Genomic DNA, 23,505 nt, shown 5'->3' on the forward strand with positions numbered 1-23,505 from the left:
GAAAAAAATACAAACAAACAAGCAAACAAAAAACACTACCAGTAACCAATCTTGAGAATCTATACTTTTAACCCAGTGATGCTGGATTACCACAATTCTTTCTGTAATGGACTGGTTAAGCACTGTTATAATGACTACAGCTGGTACAAAATGCTGATGCTCGATCTCTAATCTGTCAGACTTTGTCAAATTCTCACCAGACACTGGTTATACAGTTCAGTTGACTAGAAGCTGCATAGAGAAGGGAGAAGAAGTGATTTGCAGCAAAATAGGACCAAAGAGGGCAAAAAGTCGATAACATTCATTCATTCGTTACATTTCTGAACTTCAAGTCAACCAATTCAAAAAACAACCAATGAGAGTTTCAATTGTTATGCATTCTCTAATATTCTTTGGTTTCAGTTCCTGTTCTATGTATTAAAGTGTTAGTTTTCTTGAATTTATTTGATTAGATTAGATAACTTAAAACTTTATTAATCCCTTGGGTGGGTTCCTCCGGGAAATTCAGTTTCCAGTAGCACAGCACCAACAGAAGTTGCATGTTACAGAGTTGGAATACCAAATAAAGGAAAATGAGCATAAATATATATACACATATATAAATCACTTTAGTAATAGTAATAGTAATATCACTGCCAGAAGCAGTGATTGCAACACTGCATGTCATGGCACCTGAAGTTCTAATCCTCACACCATATTTTTGCACAAGGAAACAATTTTTTGTGTGTCTGATTTATCAGGCTTTTGTGTTTTGGTTTTTTTTTTTTAGTATTCAGTTGATCGTGCCAGTTAGTTTTGGTCATCTTCTCCTACTAAGAGAAGACAATTTTTATGTTTGGACATGTCCTGAGGTAGGACTAATACTTTTTTTGTAACAGTGCACTTAGAGAAAACTTGCCAGGTGTCATTCTTCCAGGGATGATATTTTGTGTGTTGATGATTAAATAATCAGCTCTCTTTTAAGCAGGCCTGCAAGATTGGAATTAAAAGCACTATAAAATATTTTATCCAGAGCAAATATAAGGTGAGCTTCTCCAGATTACAATGAGCTTTGGAGAAAGTTACCTATGTGGGACACTGATCAGATGGTAAGGCCCTGTCTATAAGGATTGCAGCGATTCAATCCATTCCAAAATCATAAAGAATTGTTTTTTCTTTTGTTTAGATATGACATCATTGCTGTTAGTGGATACTCATGTGTGAGGCCCCACTATCAGCAATAACTGGTATCGATGCATGTGACTGGACCCGGTAAGGGTCCAGTCACTGTGATGGACTTATTATGTGGACTGAAGTATAGACTGACTTGAAACTCATACTAAAGATTGCACCTATTTTACGATTACCCACATCTAATGCCTCATCCACCCCAAATAGTGAAGAAAAGGGTGGATGTATGTGGGTTTTTGCAGGACCTGAAGGATGACACAGACCAGAGGGTGGAGAGATTCTAAGTTCACATGAGTGTGTGGGCCCTGCAGACTTAACCGTTTTAGCTGCCACTTTTCTGTGTTACTGATTTTTGTGTGAAGGAAACTGTGGTTTTACTGGCTGCTTGTTGGTTATGGAATCACATTGTATTGTTGGAAAATATGTATACAATGTTAAACATATACGGTGTTAAAATCAGTATCACTCTTTTCAAAGACAAGGAGAGTTGATCACATGATTTACAGCAGCACCTCTGGCATCTGTTGATCCAGACTGGACCTCCAGGACGCTCCACTGGGAAATGCTGTTTTTTCTCTGAGGGTCTATGTGGAGGATTTTGCATCACACAGAGAGACATGAGTGAAAAAAGCAGGATGTGCAGTGATTACAGAATATCTTAGTGTTGGGCTCATTATCGTATCACTGTTCATCTCAAACTATTGAGCTTGTAGTGTTAAAACAACTAAGTGACATTACTTAAGAACAGTCATTGGTTACAGTAGTTCTGAGTAAACACATGGGATGATCCATGATTTGGGCAAATTGTGGCAACAGTAGTGTTTTTAATGATTTGGGGAAGTACCTTGCACAACACATACTTGTGGCTGTAGTGCTAGATCCCTTATTACTCTTATGACTCACAGTTGCTTGGAAATGTGAAGTTCATATTAACTCACAGGTTTTTTTTTTCTAGGCAGTTGCAGTGTGGGTGCAGGCTCCAGGCGGAGCCAGGAGTTAAACAAACTGACACTAATTTTACGCAGGTTTACAGGCTGGAACGAAGCTACTCCAACAGAGAAGCCCTGATGTTGTCTAAGAAATAATGTATCTAACTTTTTGGTATTCTCCTAGTTCTGGTGAGTTGACGCATGGGAGGGCCCATGTGTCAAAAGGAGGGAATCCCGATTTAACATGAAACACAAAGCAATGTTTTCTACGTTTTCCACAATTTTTGTGATTTGCAGGATTAACAGTTCTTGTACAAGTATTAAACCTAATACCTAAAATTAAAGCAGATAAGGTTTTGATGACCCATAAGTAAAGTTCACTGAACTGAAAGGAAAATGTGGTTTGATGGTGGTTGATACGTTTTCTAAATGATTAGAAGTTTTTCCTTCTAGTAAAGGAGGTGTCCCAAAGGGGGAACTCCTGACTTAGACTGGATGGGAGGTTTTTTCAGAGAACTAGCGAGAAGCAGGGACCACTCAGGCACAGCTGACAGCCCAGACAGCAGTTGAGGTCAAGGGTTGTGCCTTTTAGGGTCCTGGTAGTCATCATGAGACGATTCTAGAACCACAGCAATAACCATAACGGATGAGAGAGATCTCTGCATTAGACACTGAGGAAGACAACATAAGTGTACTACGTGCTCTGCCCTTTCATCCTACAGCTGCATTGGAATAGAGAGAGTGAACAAGAGTGTGCCAAGCTCCAACTCAGTGACTGCGGGGCAGGCTCTGTGTCACCTACGAGGGATCAGCAAATGAATGCAAACAACACCTGATTAAACAGTCAGGCAGTTTTGCCTGAAGGGTTCAGTGTGTTTTTACGTTAAGGTGGTCATTGGTGTGACGTTTCTAATCATTTTTCAAATAGTATACATTTACATGACTCTCCGAACATTACAAACTCTTTTAGAGTCCTGAGCCTGAGTAAAAGTGACTGGAGTAATTACAGTATTCAAGCTTCACAGCTATTTGTCTAATAATTACTTCTGTACATTGTGTAGGGTAGCTAGACTGTTTTTCTAGCATGTCAGTTCCTGATGTGTAAGTGCATTAGATATTGATTGTCCGAGTAAACATAGTAACAACAGTTCCTTTGACATGTGTACTGAATTCTGAAACACTGTTTGACACCTTGAATAGGATTCTGGGTTCATATATATATAAATAAAATTGAACTGAATTGAATTGGGATGTCTTTGTCTGTGTGTGTTTAAAAGATGGGAGGGCAGTAGGCATGGCCAGAGATGATCCTAGTGTTTAGCTGGGATGGTTCTCTCCACATTGCAGTGTGTTTATTAACCTCCTAGGACCTGGCGTGGACATCACATTTTGGGTTGTCTAGACCAAAATACTAAATGTTGCTCTACAAGGGCCTGATATCCATTTACGAGGACATTATACTGCCACTGTACTATCAAAATTTAAAACAAATGTCCTCATATGTGGATCTAATTTTTCTCAGAAACAAAAATCAGGTTTAAAAAAAATCTGGTAATTCTTTGTTTTAAAATTCATTCAATCAGATGGAACATGGAACTGCGGATCAGGTGTTGGAGCAAAAAAATCTTTGGTTTGTCCACATTTAGTGACAGGTTGTTTGTGCACCACAGCGCCAGCTTTAACCTCATTCTGTTGCTGACTCGTCGTTGCTTTTTCTTGTCCAGGTGATGTGGTTAAAGCTGGGAGTGCAGTCAGGAGTGCAGTGGGCTGAGACAATAGCTCATCCTAGTCTGATGGTGCTGGAGATGTTTGTCACAAATTCGGATGGACTATGACAGGAAAAGTTGCAGCTGATCCAGTTTGTCAAGCAGTTTTTGGGGAGAATGTTGTCTCAGCATTCTGACATAAGTGCAGGTGGGAAATGACAAGAAATAGCATCCTCTGCCGGTATGCAAGCAGCTGATCCAGTGAGCATGATGATGACAAGTCTCTCGAAGCACTTCATGATGAGGGTGAGGGTGATGGGATGGTAGTCATTCAGGTAGTATACTGAGGATTTCTTTGGCACCGGGATGATGGTGGTGGACTTGAAGAACGCTGGGACGATCATCTGGCTCAGTGATGAGTTGAAAATTACTGTGAAGACATCGGCCAGCTGATCAGCACACGACCTGGGATGTTGTCTGGTCCAGCAGCTTTCCATGGGTTGCCCTTGGTGAAAGTTCTCCTCACATCGGCTACAGCCAGAGAAATGGTCTGGTCGGTGGTGGGGGGCGTAGCTTTCTTCACTTGTGTGTTGTTCAGTGCATCAAACAGTGCGTAGAACTTCTTCAGCTCCTCAGGAAGTGTGGTATCGCCATCCCAGCTGCTTGGTGCAGGCTTGTACTGTGTGATGGCCTGATTGCCTTGCCATAATCTGCGTGAGTGTTTTGTGTTGTGGAAGTGGCTCGGGATCTTTTGTGCATGTGCACGCTTTGCATGTCGGAGTATCACTTCCTGTTCCTGCTCAAACAAAGTGGTGTTTCTGAGTAGCTTTTCTGCTTAGCAATTTAATTAAAAACTTTTAGATACATTCCTTCTTCATAGTATAATCTTCACGTGCTTCATCTGAAGCACACTTTCTGTGTGCTCACTACCTAATTTATAGCCAAAGTATTCACTCACATGTGCCTGAGCTCGGATCATACCAATATTAGGGGGGATTTACGCATAGTCGTAAATTCCCAGTGTGCACTACAGGGAGTGCAGAATTATTAGGCAAGTTGTAGTTTTGAGGAATAATTTTATTATTGAACAACAACCATGTTCTCAATGAACCCAAAAAACTCATTAATATCAAAGCTGAATGTTTTTGGAAGTAGTTTTAGTTTGTTTTAGTTTTAGCTATTTTAGGGGGATATCTGTGTGTGCAGGTGACTATTACTGTGCATAATTATTAGGCAACTTAACAAAAACAAATATATACCCATTTCAATTATTTATTTTACCAGTAAAACCAATATAACATCTCCACATTCACAAATATACATTTCTGACATTCAAAACAAAACAAAAACAAATCAGCGACCAATATAGCCACCTTTCTTTGCAAGGACACTCAAAAGCCTGCCATCCATGGATTCTGTCAGGGTTTTGATCTGTTCACCATCAACATTGCGTGCAGCAGCAACCACAGCCTCCCAGACACTGTTCAGAGAGGTGGACTGTTTTCCTCCTTGTAAATCTCACATTTGATGATGGACCACAGGTTCTCAATGGGGTTCAGATCAGGTGAACAAGGAGGCCATGTCATTAGTTTTCTTCTTTTATACCCTTTCTTGCCAGCCACGCTGTGGAGTACTTGGACGCGTGTGATGGAGCATTGTCCTGCATGAAAATCATGTTTTTCTTGAAGGATGCAGACTTCTTCCTGTACCACTGCTTGAAGAAGGTGTCTTCCAGAAACTGGCAGTAGGACTGGGAGTTGAGCTTGACTCCATCCTCAACCCGAAAAGGCCCCACAAGCTCATCTTTGATGATACCAGCCCAAACCAGTACTCCACCTCCACCTTGCTGGCGTCTGAGTTGGACTGGAGCTCTCTGCCCTTTACCAATCCAGCCACGGGTGTCACGGCTGGGGCAGCAGTCGTGTTGAGGATGAATGAGGACCCAAAATGCAAGCAGCCGACTGGTGATATGAGTGAGGGTTTATTTACAGGTGGCAGAACAGGCAGTGAGGAATGACAAATGACTAAAGAAACCTAAACTGGGAAAACTAAAGAGCAAACCTGGAGTCATATGAACTGGAGAATGCAGAGAGACGCAGAGATACACGGATAACGCAGATGACACAGAGAAACGCAGACTACACAGAAAAACGCAGACTACACAGAAAAACGCAGACAAACGCAGACGAGCCGACGCCGAGCACAGCCTGACACCCACTAAATATACACACAAACAAGGAGACCAGGTAATGACATACAGGTGGGAGCACAGCTGATTCTAATACACAAGACGACCTGAGGATACAAGCTGAACATGATGACAACAGACACAGACCGTCAGAATAAAACAGGAAATCCAGAACACGAACAGGGCACGAGGGGAGGACACAGAATACCAAATCAGAATACACACGAGGCACAAAATGAACTTCAAGGAAACACAAAACGCTGGGTCAAAATGACCCAGGATCATGACAACGGGCCCATCCATCTGGCCCATCAAGACTCACTCTCATTTCATCAGTCCATAAAACCTTAGAAAAATCAGTCTTGAGATATTTCTTGGCCCAGTCTTGACGTTTCAGCTTGTGTGTCTTGTTCAGTGGTGGTCGTCTTTCAGCCTTTCTTACCTTGGCCATGTCTCTGAGTATTGCACACCTTGTGCTTTTGGGCACTCCAGTGATGTTGCAGCTCTGAAATATGGCCAAACTGGTGGCAAGTGGCATCTTGGCAGCTGCACGCTTGACTTTTCTCAGTTCATGGGCAGTTATTTTGCGCCTTGGTTTTTCCACACGCTTCTTGCGACCCTGTTGACTATTTTGAATGAAACGCTTGATTGTTCGATGATCACGCTTCAGAAGCTTTGCAATTTTAAGACTGCTGCATCCCTCTGCAAGATATCTCACTATTTTTGACTTTTCTGAGCCTGTCAAGTCCTTCTTTTGACCCATTTTGCCAAAGGAAAGGAAGTTGCCTAATAATTATGCACACCTGATATAGGGTGTTGATGTCATTAGACCACACCCCTTCTCATTACAGAGATGCACATCACCTAATATGCTTAATTGGTAGTAGACTTTCGAGCCTATACAGCTTGGAGTAAGACAACATGCATGAAGAGGATGATGTGGACAAAATACTCATTTGCCTAATAATTCTGCACTCCCTGTATGTGCTTCGAAAATTGTGTGTAGTTTTTTGTTTTATACAGTTGTCAGCCAGGCATCTAACTTCGAAAAAATTACACTCCAAAAGACCCCGGGCTTCTGAAAAAACAACCCGGGCTTAAGCCCAATAAGCCACCCCCGACGCTCCGCCACTGATCTGGCCAAATTTATTAAACCCCCCAAAATATGACTATCCAGAGTTGGGACCAGGAAGCAGAGTTGCAGTCTTACGCCTCTCTGCAGCTTCTCTCCTCCTGCTACACCCCCAAAAACCCCATCTCCATTGAGACTGTGTCAGCTCCCCAACAGACAAAAAACAAACTAAAAACCAGCAATAAACAACTTAAACATAAACAATCACAAAGAAAGAACAATACAGTATCCACATCTGAACCACAGAGTAAAACAGTGAAATGTGGATTATTAAATATTAGGTCTCTCTCCTCGAAGTCTCTGTTAGTACATGACTTAATAATTGATCAACAAATCGATTTACTCTGCCTTACAGAAACCTGGTTGCAGCCGGATGATTATGTTAGTTTAAATGAATCAACACCCCCGAGTTATGCTAATCATCAGAAACGTCGACACACCAGCCGAGGGGGCGGTGTGGCAGCAATTTTCAACACCAGCCTATTAATTAACGAAAGACCAAGACAGACTTTTTATTCATTTGAAAGCCTGATGCTTAGCCTCGTCCACCCCAGCTGTAAAACTCAGAAACCAGTCTTACTTGTTATCATCTATCGTCCACCTGGGCCTTACACAGAGTTTCTCTCTGATTTCTCAGACTTTTTATCTGATTTAGTGCTCAGCTCAGATAAAATAATTATTGTGGGTGATTTTAACATCCATGTAGATGCTAAAAATGACAGCCTCAACATCGCATTTAATCTGTCATATTAGACTCAATTTGCTTCTCTCAAAATGTAAAAGAACCCACCCACCACTTAATATAAATCACCTTGAGGCACTAGTCTTGATCATTTATACAATTATACTTTAAAAAAAATGAAATAACAGTCACACAGAAACAAAAGTTAATTACTTGTAACTAAATAACTATTATTAGATGATGTTTTGAAGAAAAAGGAAGTACTCATATGTTACTGCTTTCCATATACGCAACAGATAAGAAGAAGTTAAGCCATAACTGTCAGGAACTGTTGAGAATTATAGGTTATCAAGGAAGTGAAACCTGAACCGGCATCTTATTGTTTTTCTAAAAATGGCAACCAGAGTGTGCAGCAGTAGGTCAGAGGGCTCTCAATATGTCTATCGCTCCACCATCGAGAGCCTTCTGACTTACTGCTGCACACTCTGTTTCAACTGCTGCACCGCGGAGGACAAGAGGAAACTGCACCGGGTGGTGAGGGCAGCAGAGTGGACAATTGGCACCTTACTAACCCCCCTCAGAGAAATTTATACTGGTAGACTTCAGCAGAAAGCCAGCATCATTGTCAAAGACCCCTCGCACCCTGGACACTTGCAAAATAAAACTCTATATTTAGTATTTCCTGTTATTTATGCTTAGCTAGATTATTGCAATGGTGTTGTTTATTATGTTGCTCTCTTTTTTGCTTGTTTTCTCTTTTTATTCTTCTCTCAACAGGTGATCCAGGTGATTTGTTTTTTTTAAGTGCCCTTTCCCACTGTCCCTCTTCCCCTCTGCTTTTCTTTCTTTCTTTCGTTCTCCCTTTCCTATCCCCCAGTCATGTCTGTCCTATCTGTAACAACTGGAAATAAAATAAAATAAATAAATAACAACCAAGGTCAATCAAATGCACCAATATGGCAAGGCTGCGATGATCCACTTGGTAAAGTAAATTCGTTGGGCATCCTTCTTTGCCTTTGGACAGTAATTCTGATGGCTAAAGAAACAAACGGGACAGGCAAAAAAAAAAGAAAAAAAAGAATTAATAAATCATCTGATAGACAAGACAGTCCAGTGAGGGAAAGTCAGTGGAGTCCGTTCAGTCTTGTAAATATTGCGGAAGAATTCATGATTCAAATCTGAACTTTAAAAACTAGCATCTGTCATATTTCGGAAAACTTTCTACACTGATAAAAATGTGAGTATTCTATTTTATTATGCTTTTATTGAATGTGTTTTGTCCTTTCCCCTGGTATCAGGGCTTGGATACTTACAGTAGTGGTCAGAAGTTTACATACGCTCATCACTGGCATGAATGTCAGTGGTAAGTCTTTTAATTATTTCGTTGATTGTTCTTACAGTTATTCTTCAAGGTAAGTTATTCAGATGTGTCACCACTTTCCCGAGGTCTGAGAATACCTAATCTATCACCCTCATATGACAGGAAATTGGTCTAGACGATCACACCAGGAATCCTCACACAATAACATGCATACAGAGTGACATGTCAAAGATTATACTCAAGAGACAACCAGCACATGTAAGATTTCATTTCTAATACATGATGTGAATCATATTATGATATTTCTAAAAGATTTGATGAAAGCCCACAGTCAGTGTAGAAAACCATCTCAGAAGATGTGGACAGGGTTCTGTGTAAGAGAGACTGCAGGCTTTCTAGCAAACTGTTTCCTCTATTTCCACATATAACCTGAGACGTGTTTCTTGGTATTTCCTGTCCTAAGCTTAAACAGCTTCACACACTGTTTGATCCAAACAGCATGTAGTATATACCAAGTGATGTTGCACTACTCCAGACAGTTTCAGGAGCTAGGGGTTTACAGTGGGTGATAAACACCTTTATCAGGAGGAGACAGAAGTGCATCAGAGGCCATCCAGGGAAAAAGCAGAGCAAGGAGTCATGCATGACATGCATGAGCAATTCATAAGTGTAATGCATAAAAAAAGAAGAAGAGTGTGTCCTGTGGTATTGCTGCCACCTGGTGACCAATGTTAAGCTTCTTATGTCGGGTCATGATGGTGCAGTTCAATATTAACAGCCTTGTCTCTTACTGAGTACTGCATTTTAGGAGTTCTTCATCTCTGTGCCCTCGTTCAAGACCGCCCTAAAGTAAATATTAATAAGCCATGAAAACCCTAACACACAAATTTTAACAGTAAATAAAGTAAATGCTTGCTTTATAAGAAAATCAGTTGAAAGTTGATTTTCAACTGACTAACTTTTAGAGATTTACTTTATCAATATTGGGGAAGAACTGACAAGATTAAATATAATGTATTTTAAAATACTGTTAGTGAATATAAATCATTCAGAGATTACTCTAGTTAGTTTCTCCTTTTACCTGAAAAGTGCTAAAAATATTAACTTAAATATAAATAGGTATAGGTAGGGTAGGTAGGTATGATGTTTTGGCAATGTCATCTCAAAGAGCCACTCATTGTAACCAAGTTATACAGAAGAGCATCTCTAAATGTACATCAAAACATGAAGAAGCCCACACTGGTATTACTCCTGTCAGAAAGTATAAAGAATTCAAAACTGCTACTCATTTTTTATCAAGTGGTTTTTATTGATGTTTGCGTGTTCATATCTCAAACAGGAAATCACAAGAATCTCTGTATTTATTTATTTTTTACTTTCTGCATAATATTTACAGAAAAAGGAAGAAATAAAACATCTCTCACTCCCCCTCTCTCTCTCTATATATATATTAGTTATACTGAACTACATATCAATAGAAGCCTATCACCTAATATAGGTCATAGATAGTACATTTGTCTTTTCAGTATCCGCTGTTGAAACTAGTAGTCATCATTTTCTGAGAGGAAGAGTCTCTGGCTGATGAGTTATTTGCAGCTTGAGACTTTGACCAGGCCAAAGCCACAGACCACAGGAAAATAAATAGACCTGCGAAGAGAAAAACATAGTTTGTCAGTTCTTCTAGTAAATGATCAAAGTTCAGTTCATCCTTGACATGAAGATCACATACTAACCTTGAAGGGAGTTCAATACGGTGAATACATAGATCCCAGGGAGTGAAACGTATGTAGTGCTGGCTAACCCCCAAGGTAACCCCAGCACACAGCTGAGGCCCAGCACTGTGACACAGTCCTTCCATAACCTCTTTCTTTTCTCTTTGTTTATCTTCTTCCAGTCACTGCTGCTTCCAAAGTTTCTATCACCTCTTCTTAGATCCCACATCTTAAACACCACCAGCCCCAGCATGCAGGCATTGAACAATACCACCAAGAAAGGAAAGGCCACGGTAGTGATGTAGCTGACTATGAGGAGCTTTTGTTCAGACTCGTTGCTCATCCAGCATCTGCTCATTATTAAAGACATGAAAAATGAATTTGCTTAGAAATAAAATCTCCTGAGGTTAGATTTGTATTGTTGATTGTCATTTATGCTTAGAAATATCTACTCATATATGCTTAGAGTTGTATAATCAATGTCATGTTGGTAGAGGGTTGATCCTTAATAGTCTGTGGAGACTCTGTGTGCCTCCCAGAGCACTCTGGCATGCACACACAACTTAAGGTCAGGAGAGAGGTTATATCTGCTTTTACATATGGTATAGCAAACACATGTATATCTGTTTAAGTCTAAGTGCCCTTTGTTTAGATGAACTGCTGGACTTCCAGACCAGCAGGTTTAGGGAAGTCCTTTATGGGGTCACATCTTGACCCCCCCCCCCCCCCACACACACACACACACACACTTACACAACGCACAGGCAAGGTACTCTTTGTGTGTATGTATACATCCTATGTTAATGAACCTATGTATATTCATGTAACCTCAATAAAAGAGCAGTGTTACGGGGGAGCGGACGAGAGAAACTGGGGTCAAGCGAAGGAACGGCGTTTGTCCAGTTCTCTCCCGTGCACGAGAAACATAAAGAACCTTGCCTACTCGTGTCTTGCTTTGCTGTGTAATTACATTGTTTTCAACGTTCCAGCGAATAGGTTTAAGCTACAAACCTATCACCTGGCTCACTCTAATATAAAATGATACCAAAGATAGGTTCTTACATGTGTTGTGTTAAATTGCTGTTGCTGTAATTCAGAGTGTATTTGCCATAAACACGTGAAATCCCACAAACAGCTGCAACCACTGTAGGAAAACCTGAAAACATGGAAGACAGAATTAATGTCAGCTGAATGTTCTTTAGGACAGCGGAGGCATTATTATCACTGTAACTGCTTCTCAATGCTGCTGCTAGAGTCCAGAATGGTACATTAAACATGAACATATTCAACCATCTTTGTTAAGCTAACTACCTCTGTAAATCAAGGTTCACTGAAATGAGCTCATTTCTGAGTTTCGGACTCCTTAAAATTTTGTGCCCCATGCTGAATTCCCAGGCGATCTTACCAACAGCTGTTAATTCTAAACAACAGAATAAATTAGAATGACTAAAGCTGAACAATATACGATCGTCCAAATCAGATCGTCTGTTTCACGGTATTATTATCTGAACTTAAAACACATCTCTCTTAGACAGCCTTTTCAATTAAGGCCTAATTTATAACCGTGTCATTTAATTACTTTAAAAATACATTTTAAGAAATTTTGTGATTCATGATTTTTGTAAGTAGTTTTGTACCTATTTGCCTTAGTGTTTGGTCAGTCTGTTGTGCTTAAATACGTTATGCAAATAAAGCGACTTTACTTGACCTTAAACCCTTTATTGTGATGTAGCACTTCTGCACAATCCACTTTCATTTAAAGATTTGTGACAGTGTATTGCAGAGCAGCGTCCCACCTAAACGACACTCACCCCATCCAATCAGGCTGAGTTTGAGCAGGTACCTCCTCACATAGATGTTAAAGACCCGGATGAGCAGAAGGTAGAGGTGGAACCCCTCCAGAGCACTCCAGGTCAGGGTGGCCAGCAGGGACCAGTGTAAAACCAGACCCAGTACCAGGCAAGATGAGCTGTCCTCTTTTTCCTTCAGTAGTTGGACCAGGAGACTGGACAGCAGGAAGGTGAGATGGAGGCAGAACATCGCCACTGTTAGCTGCATGTGCAGACTTATGGATTTCTCAGGATGCCGCCGACTAAAACAGAAACAGAATTATTCTCTTGTTGACAACTGTGGAGATAGTGGGCATTATTTTGCCTTTTTAGATGTTAGATGATGGTAACTCCACAATAATGCAGCAGATAAAACTATATGTAAGAAAGGCCATGAGGCTGTAGCCTCACTTCTCTAATGATCTCTTAACTAGATGTAACCGGCCAGTGAGCACAAAGTTGACTTAATACCACACTTTGAGTGGCAGTCGCTTCATTTGCATAATATAATGTTAGAAATGTAACAGAATATGGGTCGAACACTGAAATGGGAAAATCAACAAATTCATTGAACAGGACATAGCAAACAAATTACAACAACAAACATGACAGAATCATTCTCAGACAGATATATTAATGTGCACGACATTTCTTTAATGAATTACTTTACAAATTTCAATCACAATCACATTTTTTTTTACCATTAATATTATGGATTTTGTTTATTGTTTTGAATGTTTTGGGAGGTTTTATGGCATTTCCAGGCCCTGGTAGCAGTGCTTCTTTGATGCTACTTGACAGAAGATGTCTCTGGGGAAGTGGCTACATTTTGTTTATACCAGTATCAACATGTTAAAAAAATAGTTCCCAAAATGTAAACAGCAACTGAGCTTTTGTGACGCAATCTCTGCAACCTCACACGCTCATCGTTCTTTGCAGAGACAACTGTTAGAGGAAGAGGAACGTTTCCTTATATAGGCCACCCTGACAAAAGTTAGCAAATACATCTATAGCAAAAGTTCGACCCTTTAGTTCATAAACAGCACAGTAGGCTCTCAAAGTATTTGTGTCCTCAGAGGTTTTTGCCACAAACCACACTCAGATATATTTTGTCAGTGTATTACAGGGTATTATCCAGTGCTTTGGTGATGCAGAATATGAGTGCACTCTATTTTATTTTATGTAATTAGGCTGCTGTGGATACACACAGTGCACATAGGAATTAGTCTGAGTCAGGAGTTTCTTCTTTCCCTACAGAACTCTACAGATACCAGCTGTTTATGTAAATGGAAGCGGTGTAATACTGCGAACATCAGGATATGTACTGCTGAAGTGGAACTGTGGATAAATTCACTCCATGTATTCTATTTGCAAAACAAATTTAAACTGTTGTTTTATACAGCAGTGTTTAATCATCCACAAGTCAACATGTCAGCTACTCCTCAGATAATCACTGACCTAATGCACAAACTGGACTCTGTTTGCTCACAAGGATCTAAATTCCTCCTTGTGAGACTTTAATCGTTGCAATTTAAAGAAGACTCTGCAGTTAGCAGTACAGCTATGGTTTCATTTCATCAGAGTACTTAGGAAGAACAAACTGAGTCGAAAACAGCTCACGACTTTTTACAGAATGTTCTGTATCACAGTGTGCAACAGGAATTATGGCCTCTCTACAAGACTTACTCAACTCAGCAGGGTTGAGTAAATAATCTTGGATCTCACTTTTGACCTGTTGCCCCTGAGAAAGAGTGTCAAAAACAGTTTACTGAACCTCAATATATACTGCCTCGCCCCACCCTCTACTACCACCACCTTTTCCCACTCCTCTTCTTCCTGCAATAAGTTGTCTTCTGTATAATATCATAGCCAAAACTAATATTGTGAAAAAATGTGAAATACTTGCACAATGATGCTACTCCATTACATTTTATTAAATGTATGTATATTAACTGTATGAGTTCCCTTTGTTTGTCTTTGCCTGAGGGGCCACTGTGCACCTGGTGTCATGCCAAGCTAGTTTTCCCAGACAGAATTTGTTTCTCCTCCGCAGTGAGCGCAGGGGAAGCAAATGCTGTCTGAGATAACTCCCTTGGCGCGACAGGTGTCCAAGCACTGACAGCAGCCTATTTGTTCATTTTTTAACCCTAGAACACTATCACTGGGTGATTTTCACCCGAGCAAATACATTTACATGATTTCTCTCTCCTGCCGCTGTTAGCGTGTCGAGGAGAGTGTGCCTTCACCAGTGAAGTCTCAAATGTCCCAAGATTGGGTGGACCAAAGACCAGCTTTCCAGTGTCATTATTTTTTTGTTTAGGAATTTTTGTTCTTGAATTCCTAATTTTTCTGTAATTTTGGAGCATTGTTTTAGGGTCCCCCCATGACACTTTTTTTCCATTTTGTTAGGCACGGCACAGTTGAAAATAAAAGAAGACCACTCTAATTTGTCCTGTGTTGTCATATTTTGATGACAAGTACTTCTTGGTCATATTATATCGGGTAAAAATCACCCGGCATTAGTGATTGTGCTACTACGATAGTGTTCTAGGGTTAAATACTGGCACTGGATTGCCCAATCAAATTTCTTAATGCGACCGGCTCCTCCCCTACCTTCTCACGCACCTTGTGGGAAAGGTTTAGTGTGGAAGAAGTGGTGAAAAGGTGGAGCTGGAAAATTGAGAGGAAACAATACAAAATAAACTAAACATAAATGCAGCAAAATGTGTCTGTCATGGTCCAGGTGAGTGCGGGGCTTTTCCACTCTGCTGGGCTCCACCTTCAGGCGGAGACGCCAATCAGCCTTTACACCTGATTCCAATCAAGTCACCAGCATATAAGACCAGCGCTCACAACAGACCTCTGCCAGATCTACTGCTAACTCACGACCCACCTGGCCGTCATGCTTCACAAGCTGACCTGCACGCATCTCTGTCTGGATGCTGGTTCTCTGTTATCAGGTTGCTCCCTTTTCATCGTAAGACTTCACCTGCCTGCCTCCCTGCCCTGGACCCTCTCTGGACACTTCTCACCCAGACCACCCTGGACACCCCCTCCTCGCATGACACTTTCACCTGCAATGCTGACTGTGTACCTGCCCCCTTTTTCCCTCCCCAGGACCCGTCTATGAAATCTTGCATCTAGTCATAGCACTCAGTCTGAGTTTCATGTTCATAGTTTGGCCTCATACTTCTCAGTTCATAGCTTTCACAGTTCACAGTTTATAGCATTCTCAGTTCATAGCCTTCATAGTTTCCTGGTTTGTAATTTAACTAGGCACTGTAAATAAAGCACTGTGTTCACGCCCGTTTTGCCTCCCTCTGTGTCTGCATTTGAGTCCTCACACACAGCCTGGCTCTCTCGGCCGTAACAGTGTCAAAGTAACGACATGTAAGCCGTCAGGGTTGCCTGACTGTGAACCAGCAACAAATAGTAACTAATCCTCACAGGTTGCTGGTGCTGCTGCTAACACCAGCTGTGGAGAAGTGAGGAAGCAATGGAGGAATGGGAATTTCTAATAAGGAAAAAAATGATTTTTCATACTAGTGAACCCTTCTCAGAATCATTTTGTCATATCACTAGAACAGGCTGAAACCATCTTGAAAAGGGTGAATATTAGGACAGCTGCATTGATATAGATGATGATAAGCTCATCGTTCTAGATCATACAGCATATAAGCATTTAAAAAAACTAATGTGTGGGTGTTGTGGTCAGAGACGTTATCACTGAGCTGTCACTAACAAATTGAATGCTGAATATTAGACTATAGCTTTTATACAGTCACTTGCAAAGTGTATATTTTCTCTAGTTTCTTATTTTATCATAATTGGGAACCGAAAACAATAAAGTTTTAAATGTGAATAATATGACATCTACTCACTGTAGATAAATATAGATGAACAAACTGATCAGTGCGAAGGGGGCGGAGAGTCCTGATCCAATGTAAGTGATGTAGCTTAGCTTGTCGGCATCAGCTTTTGTCACCGATATTCCTGGATTCTGCAACATAAAAAGATGAAGTTGTTTTGAAATGTATTTTACATAATACATTTGTTTTTGTAATAGCCCAAAATTTGTTAATTGGTGAATCCCTAAATTTCCTCATCTCCATGTTAAAATGGCAAGATGTTTACATGTTGGTGCAATAAATGGTTGGGACTGTATCGGTTGGTTCACCTTTCATGACAATTATATGATGAGTGAATTATTTTATAAGTGATCCATGTGCTGGCAAAGCTTAAAATTAGAGTGACAGGTGTGCTGACATATGAACCCGTAGCCTTAAATTGTGACTTGATGCCATGATGGCTCCTGCGATCTTTTATACAGTCTATGTGTAATACACTAGTTTGCTTATAGAATAGAATATCCCTTTATTGTCATTGTACATGCACAATAAAATTATGGGTACAATGAAATTATAATTATAATTTAAATATCATAATTATCATCTTTGAGTGTATTGCTGACATTTCAGCTCTGGTCATTTGGTTGTGGAATGACTGGAACAAAAAACATCACTATATAGAGTATACATTTGAGACAGCCTCTCAATTTAAATTGTTTATCATCAGTAACAGTTGTTAAACAATAATTAGATTAAACATGGTGTTTGCCAAAGGATTTTATAATATGTAGGAAGAGATTTTCAGTTTACCACAAGCACAGCAAAGAAGCTCAGATGGTTGCAGCTGCAAATAAATTCATGTGCCGTGTAATTTGTTTCACAGCCTTGACCGCTCCAGTAACCTGTAAAGAAAACATTCTGAGTAACTGAGTCATTTTCATTTAGAAACAAAAATACTGAAGGTTGACATCTCCAATAGTACCTGTTCCATCCTCTGCTGATGTTTCCTGCCAAAATACGCAAGTTCCACTTTCAACCTGGAATCAAAATGAAAGGTAAACAGATTTATTTTATTTAGGACAGTGCATGTTAATGAACATACATGTAAAAAAAATTACATGAATGTAAACATACCAGATTATAGCCAAGGGCTAATTTCCATCTGTTACTGTAACAGGTTGTTACATTTTCTATTTAAGATGTTAGTCCAACAATTTTGTCTTTTTACCTCTTTGTTGTGTTTGAAGCTTAACGTGATGGGTTGTGAGAGATTCTCGACTGCACGGGTTCCTGCCCGCACACATACCACTGAGTCCCTAAACACTTTGCCATTTCTGCGGTAAATTTGTGGTATCCTACTTCTTTGGGAGGACTCAGCTGAAAGAAGGACGGCACATAGCAGTTATGTTAAGGTGAGATTAATTTGAAAAAAATTATCTCAAATCTCAAAAATGAATCTAGCCTTTAATCCTGGCAGAGGACTTGTAGTTACATTTCCACATCACTTAAGATATTTTTTTTAATGTTGGTTGGTTGTAGCTACAGTATGTACAGCTCAAGTAAAGGGTTATGAAAAAGTATTTGCATTTTGAAGATTTCTTGTATATTTCTCGCATTTACATGTTTCAGACCATTAAACAAATTGTAATATTAGTTAAAGATAGCCAAAGAAAACACAACATTCAGTTCTTAAAAGTTGACTCCATTTATTAAAGCAGGTTTGCTATCCAAACCTACCTGCCCTAGGTGAAAAATCAATGCCCTCTTAACCTCATAACTGGTTGTACCATCCTTAATGCTTGGCTGCAGCAGAAACTGCAATCAAGCATTTGCAATAACTGTCAACATTTTTTTACATGACTGTGGAGGAATTTGTCCCAGTCTTCTTTGCAGAATTGTTTTCATTCAGTCACACAAGGATTTTTGAGGCTGAATTGTCTGTATAAGGTTATAAGTTTAAGGCACATTTCATTTCTATGTTCAGGCCTGTGAAACAGGCTCTGTAAGATTAGCAGACATCTGCGAAAGAACAAAACTAAACGCTCCAGAAACTGTCATAATAATGCTTGTGAAGCATGTTGCTGTGAGTTGGCTGTTGTGGAATAAGGAATATTTTACTGCTACTTATACTTATTATCAGCATTATGATTGCATTAATTAACTTTGCATTAAGTCATGATCATTGCATTAAACCATATAATAATCACTTCATTGAAGCAGTTATTGAAGCTGCTGACATTACATTAAAGTCTGTATTACAGGTGTTATCATAATTACATAATATTCTTTACACATTGCAATTTGGTGCTTATTAATGAGTTGTGGCTCAGTCAATTAATGAAAAGGTTGAAACTCCTCTGGGTGTGAATGTAAATGGAGTAAGTGGCTTGGAGCCATGGAAGGTTCAATGCATGCACGCCACAAAACACATATAATACATTTAATCAAGAAACAGGCTGGAGTGAAGGCCTGAATGTATTCAGCTTCTTGTTGCATTTGAGTTTACCCAGTTACAGGTGACAGAAGAGGTGGCAGATGAGACCATCCCTAAGGACCGTCTGGAGGGTGCAGCGAGTGGCCTTATATGGAAATTGTGATAGAAAACAGGAACTTCTATGTCTATTTTAGTTTATTAAAATGAATATTTACTGTATGACATATCATAATGTTTGTAAACGCATGAAGGGGCGTTAACCAACCCTGACGTTATAAAAGCAATCTGAAGTGTATTTTTGGGCGGAGTTCTACAACTGATGTTTGGCAGTTCCTATCCCCATGTGTATTCAATAAACTCTTCCGTTTGATTGCATCCTTCTGGGCCTTTGGTATTTTGTTTTGGATCTCAGTATTTCGAATCGGGACACTGTACTGTAGACTTTTTATACAACTGTAGTCAGAATGCATTACTTGGCTGAAATAAACATTTTAAAGTCTGATAAACTTGTTTGTTGACTGATTGAGGAATATATAATATAAGAGATATTTTGATTAAATTAAAGCAAATATTTCTCAACCCCTTAGTGAAAACAACTCTTTATTAAAGGAGCAACTTTTAATCATTTTTCATAATAAGCAACAGCTGACTGAAGATACTCTGCTCGTGGAATGCAATGCACATCTGCATTAGAAAAAGAGCAACTTTCTGCGTATGAAATAATTAAGGTTTGTTTTCTGTTGCCTTTAGCGTTACTGACCTTAAAATAACTGCTGTTAATTACAGAGGCCACCACCTGGACCTCCACCTCAGGCACATTTCCTCTGCTTCTCTGGAGAGCTGATGATGGGATGTGAACTCTATGTTCAAATGTAGGACTCACATCAACCTAAAAAGCATACATGAAAACATAACTTTAAATAATCTGATGTAGTTGGATATTAGAATTCGTTAATACAAAAAAACATTTTTACTTCTAAAAAGCAAAATAAAATAATCTATTGGTTGTACAGAAAAATTGAGAAAACACAACAATACAGAAACATAAAAATGTACTTATTTCACTTCTAACAAGCACTTCAGCCCCAAATGACCTCACCTCTTGACGCGAGTCTACTTTGAGTTGTTTAATGCCCGTCATGATGCGGCCTCTTGGTTTGCAGGTCATAATTCGATCTTCATAACAACTACCAACAGATATTTAACATAGTTCAGAAATATAAACATGCAAACAGGGATATAACTGAGGATGAAAATGACAAACTCATGGAAAAGATCAGAAGTAAGACGAATTAATTATTTCATAGTGGGCATTTCTGTGTGATTTGATTACTTAATTTGTTCATAGCTATACATTTAAAGGAGAAAAAATGAAACTACAAGAATTTGAGGTGAACAGAAATAAATTCTGTTGTATTTGGTTTAAGCATCCTTCAGTGCTTTTCAATTTGCACAAAATAACACTGAGCTGTGAAAATCTCTGACGATAATTAAATAATAATGTCCATATTATCATAGTATCAAATTCTACAGCTTTGTCAATTCTTTTTGGGATCTCAGAATGTGACACTGTTATCTTTGGCATCAATGTTTATAAAATCTTGTTTTATATAGACTTTTCGCCATGAGCCCTCAGCATCACATTTCAATGCACACTAACCTTAAGGGTTAGTTTTCAAAGTAAACTGGATTATTTTAACTTGAACAGTGAGAGAAAGAGGACACGCAGTCTTATGATTTACGTAATCTCCACCACTTCTGCCTATGTCTGAGCTCTTTAAATCAAAAATATAAATACCAGCTAAAACTTTATCATTGTCATCCAAATAGTGTTTCTAGATGAATCATTAAGTATGTAACAAGTTTAACAAACACCAGCTTACACAATACACTTACACAATAATACAAAATTATGGTTACTCCAAAGTGTTACACTGTGTTCTTCTAGTTAATGTATCTGAACTGTGAATCAATCCTCCGTTGTCCTCTCAAGTAAGACTGGTCTTGCTCTCAGCATTCAAGTATCAATTTGTGATTAATATGTGAGAGGCTGTACACTAACACGCTAATGAGTACTACTACTGTAGAGATGAAAATATTTTAGCAAGTATTGACAGTATTTCATGTATGATGGTTATATAATTTTTCAAAAACAGGAATGTGACATGTACAGTAAGTTGAATTACCCAATCCATGAGTCATGCTTTCGGCATTCATCTAGAACATTTTCACAAAAATCTGTCAAAGTGAAACACACAGAAATGGAAACATCAAAATTAGCGTAATTAATACATTTAAATAAGACTTAAAGCTGATAAAACGTCTAAGTGGCATCTAACTCTAGAAACTCATGAGAGACAAGATGTTCTTTTACAAGTGTTTGATCAACACTTGATGAAACTGTATGAAGTTTTGTGAAACTTGTTGACTTAGAGTCCTTACTAGGTTTTGGTAACAAAGAAGCTGGGGTAATTTTACTTTTCTCAAGGATTCATGACTTTGAGATATTTAGTGTGCTATTCACCTCACAAGCATACTCCTTTCAACATAAGAGTGATAACATGGTAGGTTTACTCACCACCAGCTTGTGACATAGAAAAACAGAGGGTTGTTGTGATAAAAAGTGTAGTCCACATCGCGTCTCACTCATCAACAGACACAGATTTGCTGTAAGAGATCCACAGGATATTTTTCTGCCTAGTTGATGTTTGCTGAATGAGATCAAATTGCAGTTTCACATCTACATATATCACATGCTTTAACAGACCTGTGGTTCACAGCTCAGATGAGGAAATGACTCACATCAGGCAATTTCTTTCAGTGCTATCACAATGATCAAGTACTTTGAAGCTTTTGCTGTAAATTTTCACAGAAATATTAACTGTGTAGAAAAACAGAGTCATTTAAGAGTCTGTCTGTGAAGACAGTTCTAATATCGTATGTATTTTTAAAAATGAAAAAATAGAAACAGATACAAATTGTGTGCTGTAACTGAATGACTGACATTAGATGATATCTAGAGAAGGACCTTTCTAAAACATAGTTTTCCTATGTATGCAGAAGAAAACAAAAGGTCAAGTGACCATGGTCAAGAAGTACTGATACTTACAGCTTGCTGAGGAAGTGAAACAGGAACTTGCACCACACCAGTTGTTCTACAGGTTGCAGCACACATAGTAAAATAAAATGCAAATCTTTGAAAATAAAGTCTTTGAAGGTAACTGGACTCCAGTATTTCTTCCTTCCTCTATTTCATTTCTAATCAGAATAGCTAATGTGTTATTCCAAAAATTATTCCAATAATAAGCTTTTTTTTTTTTTTTTTTTTTTTTTTTTTAACCTGTCCCGTTTGGTTCTTTTGCCATCAGAATTATTGTCTAAAAGGCGAAGAAAGATGCCCAAGATTTACTTTCAAATGGACCATCCCAGCCTTGTAATGGTCCATTTGATTCACCTTTATTGTTTATTTTATTTTCACTTGCTGAATACGGGACAGACTTGACTGGGGAAGGAAAGGGAGAAAGAAAGAGGAAAGAAAAACAGCGGGGAAGAGGGACGGGGAAAAAGGGCAAAAAAAATAATCCAATCCAATAATAAGCTTACCTTAGATCTAATGAGGTTTGGTGTGATGAACTTGTGGTATTACAGGTTTATCATTTTAAGTAATGGTAAGGAAAGTTTTCTGTGCATTCTCTGCTAGTGGGTAACCAGATCCACAAGAAGATGTGTCAGACACCTTCATAAAGACATGCACAAATTATTCAAAATTATTTTTTGAGGTCTAAGAACTGCAACAGATGTGTTGAAAAGTGTAGCACTGCACCTGTTATACTGAGTCTAAACCCTCCTACATCAGTTTAGACCCACTATGTTGGGTGTTGGGTTCGTTATTAGAACAGATTCCACAATGGTTCTGGTATGGACAGGAATCAGGGAAACTAACCGTAAACCCCTTGCCTGCAGGTTACACGTAAACACTAATGAAAGAATGGACCCCAGACAACTTAAGCACAAGAACAGAACATTTACTGTAGTTAGGTGCAGGAAAAAAATCTACAAAAACACACATTTTTTAAAATTCAAATGATATCACAGTTCCTTCAGCAAATGAAATATGCTTTTTAAATTAAATAATACCGTTTGAAATGATATTAAGCAACACAAAATCAGGTTATCACCTATTGGTGATGTTGTGCCAAAATGTGATTGCCTGTCAAAAACTGATTTCCGGTATTTGCCAAGAAGCGACTCCCCATATTTACACTGCTATAAAAAAAACTTGTTGGCCTATACTATGTGAAACATGTCAAATGTATCCCTCATGAATGATATCAAGTCATCTTGAGCCACAAACAACATTCTTATCACAAGGTAGAAGCCACAATCAGTTTTTGGCAAAGTGACTTTTATGTATCCTTTACTATCTTGTTAAAAAATCTCATTGACATTAAAAAATGGCTTTTTAAGAGTAATGTGGCCAAGAGGACAGCAGAAATTGCAACAAATATAGCAAGAGTTCTAAAAAGGACTGGACTGGTTATGTATGTACAGTAA

General features: G+C 39.0%; 1 protein-coding gene across 1 annotated transcript; it reads right to left on the bottom strand.

Annotated features, from left to right (window-relative positions):
- Window positions 1-10,413: 10,413 nt before the first annotated feature.
- On the bottom strand, window positions 10,414-20,119 carry LOC116325062 (adhesion G-protein coupled receptor G1-like). Its single transcript, XM_039614612.1, has 10 exons — window positions 20,051-20,119; window positions 19,708-19,840; window positions 17,746-17,894; window positions 17,500-17,554; window positions 17,328-17,419; window positions 16,551-16,669; window positions 12,652-12,932; window positions 11,903-11,996; window positions 10,862-11,190; window positions 10,414-10,775 (listed from the first exon to the last, which is right to left on the bottom strand). The coding sequence occupies exons 1-10, from the start codon at window positions 20,117-20,119 to the stop codon at window positions 10,651-10,653; spliced, it is 1,446 nt and encodes a 481-aa protein (XP_039470546.1). The 3' UTR covers window positions 10,414-10,650.
- Window positions 20,120-23,505: the final 3,386 nt, after the last annotated feature.

Source organism: Oreochromis aureus, linkage group 1 (genome assembly GCF_013358895.1).
Source record: "Oreochromis aureus strain Israel breed Guangdong linkage group 1, ZZ_aureus, whole genome shotgun sequence".
Classification (NCBI taxonomy): domain Eukaryota; kingdom Metazoa; phylum Chordata; class Actinopteri; order Cichliformes; family Cichlidae; genus Oreochromis; species Oreochromis aureus.

Bases quoted from the DNA above. Each gene is read 5' to 3' on its own strand.
- LOC116325062 (XM_039614612.1), bottom strand. From the start codon at position 20,119: ATGACCTGCAAACCAAGAGGCCGCATCATGACGGGCATTAAACAACTC. The intron at 17,895-19,707 runs GTAACGCTAAAG...TCCTTCTTTCAG, and splicing joins CAGCAGTTATTTTAAGGTCA to CTGAGTCCTCCCAAAGAAGT. The intron at 11,191-11,902 runs GTAAGAACCTAT...AATAATGAGCAG, and splicing joins AGCAATTTAACACAACACAT to ATGCTGGATGAGCAACGAGT.